The sequence below is a fragment of the Pristis pectinata genome, chromosome 3 (assembly GCF_009764475.1).
Source record: "Pristis pectinata isolate sPriPec2 chromosome 3, sPriPec2.1.pri, whole genome shotgun sequence".
Taxonomy (NCBI): Eukaryota; Metazoa; Chordata; class Chondrichthyes; order Rhinopristiformes; family Pristidae; genus Pristis; species Pristis pectinata.
In genome coordinates, this window is record NC_067407.1 from 10,843,350 (window position 1) to 10,860,090 (window position 16,741).

At 43.4% G+C, this 16,741-nt stretch overlaps 1 protein-coding gene across 3 annotated transcripts in view; it reads right to left on the reverse strand.

Moving 5' to 3' along the window:
- Positions 1-16,741, reverse strand: part of LOC127567722 (calcium-activated chloride channel regulator 1-like) — a 61,625-nt gene that overhangs the window by 30,321 nt on the left and 14,563 nt on the right. For all 3 annotated transcript variants that reach the window (XM_052010691.1, XM_052010694.1, XM_052010693.1), the window contains exons 3-7: positions 15,109-15,325; positions 14,801-14,944; positions 10,508-10,658; positions 9,251-9,359; positions 8,117-8,258 (exon numbers count right to left, since the gene is read on the reverse strand). In XM_052010691.1, the coding sequence (XP_051866651.1) occupies positions 8,117-8,258; positions 9,251-9,359; positions 10,508-10,658; positions 14,801-14,944; positions 15,109-15,270 (708 nt within the window). In that variant the 5' untranslated portion in view covers positions 15,271-15,325. The remainder of the gene's footprint in view (positions 1-8,116; positions 8,259-9,250; positions 9,360-10,507; positions 10,659-14,800; positions 14,945-15,108; positions 15,326-16,741) is intronic.

The window sequence follows — 16,741 nt, forward strand, 5'->3', positions numbered from 1 at the left end:
TCACATCCATGTGCAATCTGCCTTTATATCTGTTCTTCTAACTCCTGCTGTCTCTTGGAGGTCTGTAGTATAGCCCCATCAAAGTGACTGCCCATTTCTTATTCCTAAATTTTACCCATCTAGCCTCATTGGTCAATTCCTCTTAGATAATCTCCCTGAGGACTGGTGCAATGCTCTCCCTGAACAACTGTGTGACACTCCCTTCTCTTTTACACCCACCTGTCACACCTGGAATTTATAAACCCAGGAACACAGAGCTGCCAGTCCTGCCCTTCTCTCAACCACATTTTTGTGATTGTAACAATTAGCTACCACAGTTCCTATATTACACCATTGATTATGCTTTATTTCCTTACAACATAGAAAGAGGCCATTCAGCCCATCAAGTTTATGCTGGTTTCCAGAATGATCCCATCAATCCCATTGATTGGTAAGTCGAATATGTTGGTGGAATATAGTATTAATGGTAGGACTCTTGGCAGTGTGGAGGATCAGAGGGATCTTGGGGTCCGAGTCCATAGGACGCTCAAAGCGGCTGCGCAAGTTGACTCTGTGGTTAAGAAGGCATATGGTGTATTGTCCTTCATCAATCAAGGAATTGAATTTAGGAGCCGGGAGGTATTGTTGCAGCTATATAGGTCCTGTTCAGACCCCACTTGGAGTATTGTGCTCAGTTCTGGTCGCCTCACTACAGGAAAGATGTGGAAGCCATAGAGAGGGTGCAGAGGAGATTTACAAGGATGCTGCCTGGAATGCGGAGCACGCCTTATGAAAGCAGGTTGAGGGAACTCGGCCTTTTCTCCTTGGAGAGATGAAGGATGAGGGGGGACCTGATTGAGGTGTATAAGATTATGAGAGGTATTGATAGGGTAGATAGAGGCTTTTCCCCAGGGCTGAATTGGTGGTCACAAGAGGACATAGGTTTAAGGTGCTGGGGAGTTGATATAGAGGAGATGTGAGGGGTAAGTTTTTTACTCAGAGAGTGGTGAGTGCATGGAATAGGCTGCTGGAAAAGGTGGTGGAGGCTGATACGATAGGGTCTTTCAAGATACTGTTAGAAAGGTACATGGAGCTGAGTAAAATAGAGGGCTATGGGTAAGCCTAGTAATTTCTAGGGTAGGGACATGTTCAGCACAGCTTTGTGGGCCGAAGGGCCTGAATTGTTCTGTAATTGTTCTACGTCCTATGTTCTATTCCCACTTATTGTTCTGTAGTCTATTCCACCTCACGTGCTCCTCAAATCCCCTCAGATCTGCTGACCATCCACCAACAACAGGAATAATTTACAGTACTCTGGGGATGAGGGAGGAAACTGGAGTATCCTGTGGTCACAGGGAGAATGTGGCAACATCAGGGATCAGGATCAAATGCAGGTCAATGGAACTATGAGGCAGCAGCACTACCCGCTGCACGTGTGTATTAGAAGTATTTCTTTCACTGTAAAACTTTGTGATGTCCTAATGGAGAGTTGCCTTCTTGAACCACTGCTGTCTGTGTGGCAAAGAGACTCCTACAGTGTTGATTTTTTTTATTCATTCAAGGGATGTGGGCTTCGCAGACTGAGCCAGCATTTAATTGCCCATCCCTGGTTGCCCTTGAGAAGGTGGTGGTGAGCTGCCTTCTTGAACCACTGCAGTCCTTGAGGTGTGGGTGTACCCACAATGCAGTGAGGGAGAGAGCTCTAGGATTTTGACCCAGTGACAGTGAAGGACAGTGATATATTTCCAAGTCAGGATGGCGTGCGGCTTGGAGGGCAAGTTCCAGGTGGGGTTGTGTTCTCAAACTGCTGCCACTGTGCGTCGGTGGTGGAGTGAGTGAATGTGGATGGGGAACCTATCAAGCAGGCTGCTATGTCCTGTATGGTGCCGAGCTTCTTGAGTGTTGTTGAAGCTGCACTCATCCAGGCAAGTGGAGAGTGTTCCCTCACATTCCTGACTTGAGACACGTAGATGGTGGACAGGCGTGGCGGTGTGTCACATGCTGCAGGATTCCTAGCCTCTGACCTGCAGTTGAGTTTCTGGTACATTGCAAATTTGACCCAGTAATAAAGAAAGAACTACCACTTATTGAGCTGCTTGCATGTTTTTACAGCTGTGTCTATTTTGCCACATGGAGACTGTTCCAGTACATTCCTGATTTGTATCCTGTAGTAGTTTGAGAGGCTTTGGGCAGTGAGGAATTTCTGTAAAACCCCAACTCCTGACATGTTGTTATTGCCACTCCATTCATATGGCTGGTTTGTGCAAGTTTCTGGTCAATGACGACAGCTGGAATCCTGAGAAATTCAGTGATTCAGCCTGACTTTTGCACAATTGATCCAGAGAAATGAGTTCAAATCCCACCATGGCAAAAGAGAATTATAATTCAAGCAATTAAATAAAAATCTGGAATTAGAGCTGGTCTCAATGCCAGTAATTATGAAGTTCCTGGATTATTGTAATATCCTGTCTGGTTCACCAAAATCCTTCAACAAAGGAAGTCTGGCGTCCTTACTTAGTCAGGCCTGTATGTGGCTACAGTCCATGACTGTGGTTCACTCTTAACTGTCTTTGGCCTATTGAGTCCGCGCCAACCATCAAGTACCCATTTACACAAATCCTGCACTAATCCAATTTTATTCAACCCACATTCCCATTAAATCCCCCCAGATTCTACTGCTCACTTACTCAACAGTGTAATATTAATATTAACCAGGGACAATATCACAGCTGCACTCAGAGGGGACATAATGCAGGGCTCATCCACTGAGTCTATATGGGTAGAGCTCAAAAATAAGAAAGGTGCAATCACTCTGATGGGATTATACTACAGACCCCCCAGTAGCCACTGGGACATTGAGGAAGAGATATACGAGCAGATTAAGGAAAGGCGTAAAAACAACAAGGTTGTTGTAGTGTGTGACATCCACTTTCCTAGTATAGACTGGGACCTCCTTTTGCACGAGGTTAAGACGGGTCATAATTTGTTAGGTGCATCCAGGAGGGTTTCTTAAATCAATATGCAGATAGTCCAACAAGAGGAGGGGCCGTACTGGACCTGGTGTTGGGTAATGAGCCTGGCCAGGTGACTGACCTTTTGGTGGGAGAACAGTGATCACAACTCCTTAAATTTTAAGGTAGATATAGACAAGGATAAGTATGAACCTTGCGGGAGAGTATTAAACTGGAGCAGGGCAAATTACGAGAGTATTGGGCAGGAACTAGGGAGAGTTAATTGGGAACAGCTGTTTTTGGGCAAGTTCACATCTGACATGTGGAGGGTGCTTAAAGACCAACTGCACAGAGTGCAGGATAGGTATGTTCCAGTAAGAAGGAAGCACAAGGATGGCAAGGTAAAGGAACTTTGGATGTCGAGAGAGAGGGTGAATTTAGTCAAGAAGAAAAAGGAAGCATATGTAAGGTTTAGGAAGCTAAAATCAAACAGAGCACTTGAGGATTATAAAGAAGCCAGCAAAGAACTCAAGAAGGGAATTAGGAAATCCAGGTGGGGCCATGAAAAGTCCTTGGCAAGTAGGATTAAAGAGAATCCCAAAGCATTCTGTACGTACATCAAAAGGATAACTAGGGAGTGGGTAGGACTACTCAAGGATATAGGAAGGAACATGTGGTTGGAGGTGGAGGATGTGGATGAGGTCCTAAATGAGTACTTTGCATCAGTATTTACCAAAAAGAAGGATGTGGAGGATAGGGAGATCAGCGTGGAGTGTGCTAATATGCCAGGGCATTTTGAGATAAAGATGGAGGTAGTGATGGGTCTCTTAAAGAACATTAAGGTGGATAAGTCCTGATATATCCCAGGGCCTGATGGGATATATCCCAGGTTATTGAGAGAGACAAGAGATGAGATTGCTGGGGCGTTGACCAAGATCTTTGTGTCCTCTCTAGCCACAGGCGAGGTCCTGGAGGACTGGCGAGTAGCTAATGTTCCATTATTCAAGAATGGAAATAGGGATAAATCCTGGAAACTAAAGACCGGTGAGTCTCATGTCAGTGGTAGGGAAGTTACGGGAGAGGATTCTTAGGGATAGGATATACTGTATGAGCATTTGGAAGACCATGGCCCAATTAGGGACAGTCAGTATGGCTTTGTGCAAGGCAAGTTGTGTCTTACTAACTTGATTGAGTTTTTTGAGGAGGTGATGAGGGTGATTGATGAAGGTAGAGCTGTGAATGTTGCCTACATGGATTTTAGTAAGACGTTTGACAAGGTCCCTCATGGGAGGCTCATCCAGAAGATTAAGATGCATGGGATCCATGGTGACTTGGCTGTTTCGATTCAGAGTTGACTTGCCCATAGAGGACATTCTGGCTGGAGGTCCGTGACTAGTGGTGTTCTGCAGGGATCTGTACTGAGACCTCTGTTGCTTGTTATATTTATAAATGACTTAGATGTAAACATAAATGGGTGGGATAGTAAGTTTGCAGATGGTGTAGGAGGGAGAGCTTCAGATTTTTAGATCATTGGGCTCTCTTCCAGGGCAGGTGGGATCTGTACAAACAGGACGGTTTGCACCTGAACTGAAGGGGGACCAATATTCCTGCGAGAAGATTTGCTAGTGCTGCTCAGGGGGGTTTAAACTAGAGTTGCAGGGAGGTGGGAACCAGAGTGGCAGGGCAGCAAGTGGAGAGGCTGTGAGGAAAGTAGATCTTAAGAATACAAGCAAATATGGAAACCGAAAGATTGGACATAGTGGGACAAATATTCTTAGTTACCTCTATTTCAATGCAAGGAGTATTGTAGGTAAGGCAGATGAATTTAGAGCCTGGATCCATACACGGAATTATGATGTTGTAGCCATCAGTGAGATTTGGTTGCAGGAGGGACAGGACTGGCAGCTCAATGTTCCAGGGTTCCAATGTTTTAGACATGATAGAGGAGGAGGTATTAAAGGGGAAGGGGGGGCATTATTCATCAGGGAAAATGTCACGGCAGTGCTCAGAGAGGATGTACTGGGGGGCTCGACTACAGTGGCAATTTGGGTGGAACTGAGGAATAAAAAAAGGATGATCATGTTAATGGGATTATATTATAGACCTCCCCATAGTCAGCGGGATTTGGAGGAGCAAATTTGTAGACAAATAGCAAACAGTTGTAGGAAATATAAAGTTGTGACAGTAGGTGATTTTAACTTTCCACATATTGACTGGGACTCCCATATTATAAATGGACTGGATGGGATAGAGTTTGTCAAATGTGTTCAGGAAAGTTTCCTTAATCAATATGTAGAGGTCACAATTAGAGAGAACGCGATACTGGATCTTCTCTTGGGGAATGAGACAGGGTGGGTGACAGAAGTGAGTGTAGGGGAACACTTTGGATCTAGTGATCATAATTCCATTAGTTTCAAGATAATTGTGGAGAAGGATAGGACTGGTCCTAGGGTTAAATTTCGAAACTGGAGGAAGACCAATTTTGATGGCATCAGAAGGCATCTGGCAGGCGTGGATTGGGATAGGTTGTTTTCCAACAAACAGGTGCCTGGTAAGTGGGAGGCCTTCAGAAGTGAAATATTGAGAGTATAGAATCTGTGTGTTCCTGTTAGAATAAAGGGCAGGGCTAACAGGTTTAGAGAACCTTTGTTATCGAGGGATATTGAGGCCCTGGTAAAGAAAAAGAAAGAGGTGCATATCAGGTATCGGCAGTTAGGATCAAATGAGGTGCTTGAGGAGTATTAGAAATGCAAGAGAACACTTAAGAGAGAAATCAGGAGGGTTAAAAGAGGACATGAGGTTGCTCTGGAAGACAAGATGAAAGAGGTGGAAGAGAATCCCAAGGGTTTCGAAAGCTATATTAAGAGCAAAAGGATAGCAAGGGACAAAATTAGTCCTCTTGAATATTAGCGTGTTCATCTATGCGTAGAGCCAAAAGAAATGGGGAATATCTTAAATGAATTTTTTGTGTCTGTATTTACTTGAGAGACAGTCAGAATTGAGGAAAAAGAGCAGTGAGGTCATGGACCATATCCGGATTACTGAAGAGAAAGTGCTTACTGTCTTGAGGTGAATTAGGTGCATAAATCCCCAGGGCCTGACGAGGTGTCCCCTCGGATCTTGTGGGAGGCCTGTGAAGAAATTGCAGGGGCCATGGCAGAGATATTTAAAACGTCCTTAGCCATGGGTGAGGTGCTGGAGGGCTGGAGGATAGCTAATGCTGTTCCATTGTTTAAGAAAGGCTCTGAGAATAAGCCGGGAAATTATAGGTCGGTGAGCCTGACGTCGGTCGTAGGTAAATTATTGGAAGGTATTCTAAGGGACAGGATATATAAGTATTTGGATAGACAGGGCCTGATTAGGGATAGTTAACGTTGGCTTAGCAGGAGAAGCCAGAGAGTAGTAGTAGATGGTTGTCTCTCTGAATGGAGGCCTGTGACTAGTGGTGTGCTGCAGGGATCGGTGCTGGGTCCATTGTTGTTTATCATCTATATTAATGATTTAGATGATAATGTGGTAAACTGGATCAGCAAATTTGCGGATGACACCAAGATTGGGGGCGTAGTGGACAACAAGGAAGGCTATCAAAGCTTGCAAAGTGATCTGGACCAGCTAGGAAAATGGGCTGAAAAATGGCAGATGGAATTTAATGCAGACAAGTGTGAGGTGATGCACTTTGGAAGGACAAACCAGGGTAAGACTGACACAGTGAGTGGTAGGGCATTGAGGTGTGTGGTAGAACAAAGGGACCTGGGAATACAGATCCATAATTCCTTGAAAGTGGCATCACAGGTAGATAGGGTTGTAAAGAGAGCTTTTGGCACATTGACCTTCATAAATCAGAGCACTGAGTACAGGAGTTGGGATATTATGTTGACACTGTATAAGCTGTTGGTGAGGCCAAACTTAGAGTATTGTGTGCAGTTCTGGTCACCTAACTACAGGAAAGATATCAATAAGCTTGAAGGAGAATGAGGGGAGATCTTATAGAGGTATACAAAACTATGAGGGGTATAGATAGGGTGAATGCATGCAGGCTTTTTCCCCTCACATTGGGTGAGACTAGAGCTAGAGGTCATAGGTTTAGGGTGAAATATTTAGGGGTAATCTGAGGGGGAACTACTTCACACAGAGGGTCATGCGAGTGTGGAATGAGCTGCCAGCGGAAGTGGTGGATGCAGGTTCAATAGTAACATTTAAGAGAAGTTTGGATAGGTACATAAATGAGAGAGGTATGGAGGGATATGGTCCAGGTGCAGGTAGATGGGACTCGGCAGAAAACCAGGCTGGCATGGACTAGATGGGCTGAAGGGCCTGTTTCTGTGCTGTAATGCTCTATGACTCTATGTACTATAAGGAGAGTTTGGACAAACTTGGGTTGTTTTCTCTGGAGTGGTGGAGGCTGAGGGGAGATCTATAAGATTATGAGAGGTATAGATAGAGGAGACAGCCAGTATCTTTTTCCCAGGGTTGAAATATCTAATACCAGAGGGCATGCATTTAAGGTGAGGGGGTTAAGTTCAAAGGAGATGTGAGGGGCAAGCTTTTTTTACACAGAGAGTGGTGGGTGCCTGGAATGTGCTGCCAGGGATGGTGGTGGAGGCAAAACGATAGAGGCGTTCAAGAGGCTCTTAGATAGGCACATGAATGTACAGAGAATGGAGGGATACAGACATTGTGTAGGCAGAAAGGATTAGTTTAGTTGGGCATTTGATTACTAATTTAATTAGTTTGGCACAACATTGTGGGCCGAAGGGCCTGTTCCTGTGCTGTAGTGTTCAATGTTCTATGTTCTAATTTACAGAGGCTGGTTAATCTATCAACTCACACACTTTGGGATGTGGGAGGAAACTGGAGCACCTGGAGGAATTCCATTCGGTCACAGAAGGAACGTGCAAACTCCACACTGACAGTGCCTGAGGTCAAGACTGAAACCAGGTCACTGGAGTTATGAGGCAGGGTCTCTCCAGATCAGGGACAATTATGGAGAGACAATAAATGGCAATATTACCAGCTAGGACCACGTCCCATGAATGAATAAATAAGAACATACGGCAAGATGAGATGGACCCTGTTGTTAGAGATGGTCATTCCCTGGCACTTTTGGGGCGGAAATGTTAATTATCAGTCTATGTCTGAATGTTATTCAGGAGTGTTTTAATGGTTGAGGAACAGACTCTACTTACATTTTCCAATCCTTGAATATACATTATTGAAACGGATGCAGTCTGGTTCTTGTCTGGATTAAATTTACAATCTCTATCTGGCAACCCTGTCATTTTATCATTACGGCATCCTTTATAAGATCCTTTTACCTCCTTTGAACACCTGAAGGTGAAAAGACAAAGATAAAACAGTTTTGATTCTGAGTGGCATTTCTATAACTAACCATTTATCAGGTTTGAGCCAGCTTTATTAGAAAAGACAAAGAAATGGAATTTCCTTCAGGTGGAATATATACACCACAAATTATCCTCTGAGTTACATCAGAGGCTTAAGTATGTCAGAGGACTCTAGTTTGCAGATAGTAAAGAGTCTGATTTGGTGGGCACATGGACTATCCAACAGAAAGACCTGGTCATTCTGTACTTCACAGCCAGACAGTTCACGCAGCCCTAATTACAGTGGTTAATATTCTGCCAGGCTGGGAAGAATTTCACCATCTTTGTTGTCAGTAACCACCAGAAATGTAAATGATTCTTGTCCATAAACCAAATCTGTAACAAGGTGCCAGAAATATTACAAAGGTCTGGCAGCATTGTGGAGAGAGACACAGAGTTAAGAGTGAACTTACATCAGTAGTGGGAAATGTTACTATAAAACAAGTTATATGATGCAAAGTTAGCAGCAGTGGGGGAAGGGGGAAGGTAAATGAAAGAAGGGGGAAGAGTACAAGAGAATGCATAAATTAGGGTTGAAGAGAAGAAGATATTACATGAAGCATAGACCCTCGGAGCCTGCTGAAGGAATGTAGTATAGGCATTACTTAACAGTGGAATTAGTGAATTACAGAGTAGAAAATTCCTTTGTAAAATGCTGCTGAAAAACATCTTTTTCAGGTCAATAATCTGAAACCTTAAATCTTTCTCTCTCCACAGGTTCTGCCTGCCCCGTTGAATACTTCTTGCCCTTCCCTTTATTTTTGAGTTCTGTCCTTGGTATAATATGATAAATCTGGCTGAGCAACTTTCCATCTGAATAATGTCAACAAATCCACAGCAACAGGCCACAAAGGACATTTCTCAGATGTTGTGGCCTTGGCTTAGAATCCTAAAATCTTTTCTTCACTGAACAAAATAATTTGACTTGAAGTGTCTCACCTTGTTGCCTCAATGGAGCCATCACCAGATCTATAAAAGGGCACCTGATCATCATATTCATTGAATACACCCCACTGGAGATGGGCCCATTCATGAACAAATGACCATCCTGTAGAAACAGAAGTGGGTTTGTTCAGTGTAATGCTTTCACTTTCTGTCATTAAAAATCACATTTCAGAGTGTTCAGGTATTGCTGTGATACTTCCCATTTCTTTTATTTTTATAACATAGAAAGAGGACATTTGGCCCATCGAGTCTGTGCCAGATCTCAGATTAATGCCATCAGTCCCATTCCCCATCCATTTATCCTGTACCCTATTCACACCCTTAACCCCACCCTAATCTTCCTGTCACCCTCCTAAATGAAGGGTAATTTACAAGTAGTCAATTCACGGAACAACGGGCACAAGTTTTTCACCAGAACTGCATACCACCTGTTTTCCTTTGCCAAGTTGTTTCCATGAGTTTCTTTGTTCCATCAGGATTGAGAGCTTCAAGTTCCTAGGAGTGAACATCACCAATAGCCTGACCTGGTCCAACCACATTGACACCATGGTCAAGAAAGCTCACAGGTGCCTCTACTTCCTCAGGAGACTAAAGAAATTTGGCATGTCCCCGTCGATCAATTTTTACCGATGCACCATAGAAAGCATTCTATCCAGGTGCATCACGGCTTGGTACGGCAACTGCTCTGCCCATGACCGCAAGAAGCTGCAGAGTTGTGGATACAGTTCAGCACATGACGGAAACCAGCCTCCCCTCCATGGACTCTGTCTACACTTCTCGCTGCCTCAGCAAAGCAACCAACATAATCAAAGACCGCACCCACCCTAGACATTCTCTCTTCTCCCATCAGGCAGAAGATACAAAAACCTGAATGTATGTAACACTAGGCTCAAGGACAGCTTCTATCCCACTGATATAAGACTAGTCAATGGTTCTCTGGTACAATAAGATGGACTCTTGACCTCATAATCTACCTCATTATAAGCTTGCACTTTATTGTCTACCAGCACTGCACTTTCTCTGTATCTGTAACACTTTATTCTGCACCCTGTTATTGTTTTACCTTCTACTACCTCAATACATTGTTGTAATGGATTGATCTGTATGGATGGTATGCAAGATAAGTTTTTCACTGTACCTTAGTACATGTGACAATAATAAACCAATTTACCAGTTGAGTTTCCCTGGACACAGTTTCATCAGCTTCAAAACATATGCTGCAAAGATGTTAACTTACTGAAAGTGATTTACCTATTTTACCATAAACTGGAACCAGACTGTCGTTTAGTATGAAGTTGGGAGTAAGGTGAATGTAGCGGCCCTTCTCCCCACATCCTCCATACTGCAGGGTGTACGGGGTGTCTCCATGCAGAGGGTGCGGTTCAGCAATAATCACATCTGCCTGTGAAAGACAATTGCACATTTCCATGTGTAAATCCCTGCAATAGTGACACTGTGCACAATCCAAAAAATCGTACAGCCCATGACTGTAATGTAAAGAACATGGAAGGACTTTGGGGGAGAATTTCTGTGACAATTTTCCCAATCTTTCTTCCTAATTTATTCATTGTTTTTTGGGAATTGGACATCTCTGAAGGCCAACATTTGTTGTCTGTCTCTAATTGCCCTGGACAGGGTGATGAAGGCCACCTTCTTAAATCGCTGCAGCCTTTCTGATGTAGGTACTCCCACAATGCTCAAGGGGAGGAGGTTCCAGCCTTTAGACCCAGGGATGGTGAAGGAATGGTGATATATTCCCAAATGACTTGGCGCCAACCTGCAGATGATGGTGTCCCATGAGATTGATATGCTTGTCCTTATTGGTGGCATAGATTGTGGTTTGGGCAGTGCTGGATGTGGAATTGCAGTGAATTTTGCAGGTAGTTCACAGTGCAGTTAACGTGTGCTGGTAGTTGAGGGAATGAATGTTTCAGCTGGTGGATGGGCTGCTTTGTCCTGGATGATGTCGAGCTTCTTGCGAATTGTTGGAGTGCACTCATTCAGGCAATTGGATGGAGTTTCTTTATCTCCTGATTTGTACCTTGTAGATAGTGGGGAACATTTATGGTGTCAGGAGGTCATTCACACAATGCAGTCTGCCCAGCATCTAACCTGCAATTGTAGCTATGGTATTTATACGGTTGGTCCAGTTCAGTTTCTAGTGAATGGTGACCTCCAGTGTTGATGGAGGGTGACAGGCAACAGTAATACCAATCAAGTGGTGAGATGTTCATTGCCATATCTTTGGTCTGCCCAATTAACATGGAAGCATTTAAGAGATTATAGAACATAGAACAGTACAGCAGGGGAACAGGCCCTTCAGCCCACGATGTACTGAACATGATGCCAAGTTAAACTAAACCTCTTTTGTCTAGACGTGATCTATATCTCTCCATTCATGTGTCTATCTACAAGCCTCTTAAACACCACTATTATGTCTGCTTCCAGTTATAGAATTAGGATACTGTCTGTATTTACCTTGGAGATGGTCATAGAAGTGAAAGAATTCAGGGAATACAATGGTGACATCCTGAAACATATCCACTCTACAAAAAGAGGTGCTGGCAGTCTTAAAGCGCATGAAAGTGGATGAGACCCTGGTAGAGTCTAGTGTATCCTCGGACATTGTGGGAAGCTAGGGAAGACACTGCTGGGGCTCTGGCAAAGATATTTGTATCATCATCAGCCACCAGTGAGGTACCAGAAGACTTGGAGGGTTGCTAATGTTATGCCTTTATTTATGAGGTGCTGCAAGGACAAGCCAGGGAACTACAGCCGGTGAGCCTAACATCAGTGGTGGGAAAGTTACTGGAGGGGAAACTGAAAGTCAGGATCTACATGAATTTGGCAAGGATTCAATAGCAATTATCAGCATTAAATCATGTCTTATGAATTTGCTTTTTTTTGAAGGGATGACCAAGAGGCTTGATGAAGGCAGTGCGGTAGATATTGTCTACATGGACATTAGCAAGGCCTTTGACAGTGTCTTGCATGATAGGCTGGTCTGGAAGGTTAGATCATGTGGGGGCCCCAAGGTGAGCTAGTCAATTGGATACAAAATCAGCTTGGTAATAGGAGGCAGAGGGTAGTAGTGGAGGGGTGTTTTTCAGATTGGAGGCCTGTGACCAGGGGTGTGCCACAGGGATCAGTGCTCAGTCCCCTATTGTTTGCCACATATTTGGATAATAATGTAGTTGGCACAATCAGTAAGTTGCAGAGGAACTCTATGACTCCATGACTGTCAGGAGCGATAAGTGAGTGTGTGCTCAGAGCTTGCTGACATCATTCAGAGGCGTGGATTTCGCTGAGTGGAGCCCATTGCTCAGATTTTCCACAAACACAAATTTATCTGATCTAAATCTTTATTTACTGTGCAAGAACATCCTGGAGCTGAGCAGCGAGGTCCTAGGTGGTGCCAAGGCTTTGGATTATGTAATCAGGGCAGAACAAATCTTGCCCATGAAATGTCCCTGAAAAATTTTGACTGACAGCAAGTTCCTGCCCACAGTTGTGCTATATGTCAAAAATATCAAAAACATTGAATGTTTCTGAATGTCTCTGGAAATATGTTTTAAAACTTTCTTTAAAATTGCAGAAATAATAAAATCATCTAAAACAAGCATCAAAAACATTAAGGTAATCACAAGTAATTAAAAAAACTGTAACTTAATTTAATCTTGCCTGCCTTCAATTACCATTGAAGAGAATGGGCTAGGCCTTGTGGAGGATCCAAGAGCAGATGCCTGGGAATTTTAGCAAGCTGCTAAGCTGCTAAAATCCTCAGGCATTCATGGTTACACTTCATGCAGAGACCAGCAGCACAGTTGGCCAATAAGATTGTCACTTGCACGTCTTCGTTAAAATTTTGGATTTACAGGCAAAGAGGGTAAATGCTGGCAGATTCTACTGAACTATCAGCAAAACCAAGCAAAATTTGGGCTGTGGTCTGAGATTTATGTACAGGAATGACTAGAACAGTCTGAAGAAAAAAAGATTTGAGTAGATACAATGCTTTTCATGATCCTTTCAGGAAAGCAGCCAACATAATCAAAGGCCCCTCCCACCCTGGTCATACTCTATTCTAACCCCTCCCATCAGGCAGAAAATACAAAAGCTTGAGAACATGCACTACCAGGCTCAAGTACAGCATCTATCCCACTGTTACATGGCTCTTGAATGGACCTCTTACACAATAAAGGTGAACTCTTGATCTCTCAGTCTACCTTGTCATGGCCTTTGCACTTTACTTGCCCACCTGCACTGCACTTTTCCTGTAAATGTAACCCTATATTCACCATTCTGTTTTTCTTTCCTTTTGTACTACCTTGATGTACTTAGGTATGGAATGATATGCCTGAATGTCATGTACTTCAGTACATGTAATAATAATAAACCAAAGACCAATTACAATGCAAAGTCCAGAATATCAGGTTATAAAACAAAACTTGTCTCATTCTGACAGCACTGACTCTGACAGTATAACTGTTCACTACAAAGTATGATTATCTTCTTTAAAGTGTAAAAGAAGGTATTTCCTGACTCGTAATCCTGAACACTTTGGGAAATCCGATTAGTAATGGATAGTCTATGGGGTGAATCATACCTTAAAGAAAATGTTGAAAAGAGTTGGATTTCTCCAGAAATTTCTCTGGATCTTCACCCTGGAACTAACTGGCCTGGGTAAGAGCAGTGTGGTGGTGCAGGAGTTAGTGCTGCTACCTCATGGCTCCAGGGACATGGGTTCAATCCTGACCTTGGGTGCTGTCTGTGAGGAATTTTCACATTCTCTCCATGACTGCGTGGGTTTCTGCTGGGTGCTCTCGATTTCTTACCACATCCCTTTTGTGGGTTAATTAGCAACTGTAATTTGTTCCTTACTGTAGATAAGTGGGAAGTGAATCAAAGGGGAATTGACGGGCAAGTGAGAGAGCGTAAGTTGGAGAGAAATAAGGAGAGGGGGAATGGGTCTGATGGGATTGCTCTTTGAGGAGCCGGGTGAACTTAAAAGGAATGAAGGAGCCAGGACCCAGTTTTGGAAGGGAGAGCAGGAACTGGGGCTCAGTGCAGTGAAAGGGAGCATTGGAAATGTGGCCCCAGTGAGTATAAGGAGAGCACAGGAAAGGGAATCTCGGTGATTTCAAAGGGTGTGCAAATACTGAGACCCAGGTGAGTTGAAGGGAGAACAGGAACTGGGTGCCAGTGAGTTTCAGGGGCAAGTGGGAAACATCACCAGCGAGCCTGATGCTGAACCGTTGGGATTTCTGAATAATCGGATAACAGATTATTGGTGTTATACCGTTTATACCTCCATCCTTCACTTCATCTGTAACTTGCTGCCTATTCATGCTACATCTTCTTGCATTCTATTATTAACCTCTTCACCCTTTGCCACTCTTTCAAGTTTGGTGTCATCCATAAATTTGCAAATGTTATCCTGCACATCCAGGTCTGGAATCCATACTGAGCCCTGGGGAACACTGCTATCTACCATCCTTCAGTCTGAAAAACAACCACTCATCACCACTCTGATTTCTTTGTTCTTACCTTCTCATAGGATTGAGTAGTTGATCCCTGAACGGAGCTGGAATTAACTGGCCAGGTAGAAGGCAGCAGGATTTTTACATCCGAAAAATAAAGCCGATTTTTGGTAGCTCGATGCAGAAAGGAGGAGGCTTCCTTCATCATTTCCTTAAAGGAGCACAAGTTTAAAATCAGTGCCTCATGTTGACAGGGGAAATAATGGACACATATTCTTTTAACTCTTTCCCCTGTAATCAAATCCTAAATTCAAGGTAATACAATAGATACAAGGATGTACATTGACACAAAGCAACTCGATAAATTCACCTCACCTGGATTTTGACATGAATCATGTCATTATGTGGGATACTTGGTTTAATTGCAATCACAATGTCTCTGTATCCATTATCCACTATCTTCACTCCATAGTTGCTCTCAACATAAGCACATAGGAGATAGCTGAACACCAAGTCAAAGGTTTTTCGCAGAACCATTGTTGCACTGAAGTTTTGCTCTGCTCGGGATCACTTCCTGTATTTGCAATCACACCTTTGCCAATGAATCAAAAAGAATGAATGAAGGATTATACTTGTAACAGGAAAAGGATAGACCAGAATTTCCAACTGACTCCAAACATTCAACATTTGCAAATATTAACACAACAAGGAGTTGCATTGGAAACAAAATTAAAGCTACTGGATCTACAAAAATAGAAGTTCATCCCTGGAATGAATCCAACCAAAACCCTTCTTTAATTTATACTTTTTATCCCATCAAGATCAATGTACTATCTTCTAAGGCATGGTGGTAATCTGAGGAACATGATGCGGATGGAATGGAGAAGCTGGGGTTGTTCTCCTTGGAATAGATGAACTTGTGAGGAGATGTGATGGAGGTGTCTCAATCATGAAGGATATAGGTAGAATAGATTGAGAAAAACTGTTTCCATTGATAGACGTGTCAGAACAAAGGTGAATGACAAAAGAACCAAAAGTGATGAGGGGATTTTTTTCCACATGGTGGAATGAACTGCCAGGGGTAGAAGTGGAGGTATTCAATTGCAGAGTTCAAAAAGGAGCTGGATCACTACCCAAGAGAAAATAATTTACAGAGGTATGGATAGAGCAGGAGCCTGGGACTAATGAGATTGCTCCCACATTCGCCCAATGGGCAGGCACGGTAGTGTAGTGGTTAGCATAATGCTATTACAGTGCCAGTGACCCAAGTTCAATTCCCCCCGCTGTCTGTAAGGAGTTTGTATGTTCTCCCTGTTACTGCGTGGGTTTCCTCCAGGTGCTCCAGTTTCCTCCCACATTCCAAAGACGTACAGGTTAGGAAGTTTTGGGCATGCTATGTTGGCGCCGGAAGTGTGGCGACACTTGTGGGCTGCCCCCAGCACACTCTACACAAAAGATGTATTTCACTGTATGTTTCGATGTACATGTGACTAATAAAGATCTTATCTTGTCTTATCTTAATACACACTCAAGGGGTTGAATGGCCTCCATCCATGTTGTAATCATTCAGTTATTCTATGACAGTGAGCAAACTCTTGTTTTATTATCATTGCATAATCCAGCATAACCTCACTGCCCTCTCTAGTTACAGGAGGACTGGTGAGGTCCCAGAGGACTGGTGAGTAGCTAAGGTTGTTCTTTTGTTCAAGAAGATAAACAGGGATCATCCTGAAAATTATAGACTGGTGAGTCTCACATCTGTGTAGGGAAGCTATTGGAGGGGGTTGTTAGGGATAGGATTTATGATTATTTGGAAAAGCATGGACTAATTAGGGACAGTCAGCATGGCTTTGTGTGGGGCAGGTCGTGTCTTATTAACTTGATTGAATTTTTCGAGGAGTTTATCAAGTTAACAGGGTGCTGACTGGATAATTGGGTATGTGCTATAAGGAGAGGTTGGACAAACTAGGGTTGTTTTCTCTGGAGCGGCTGAGGCTGAGGGTAGACC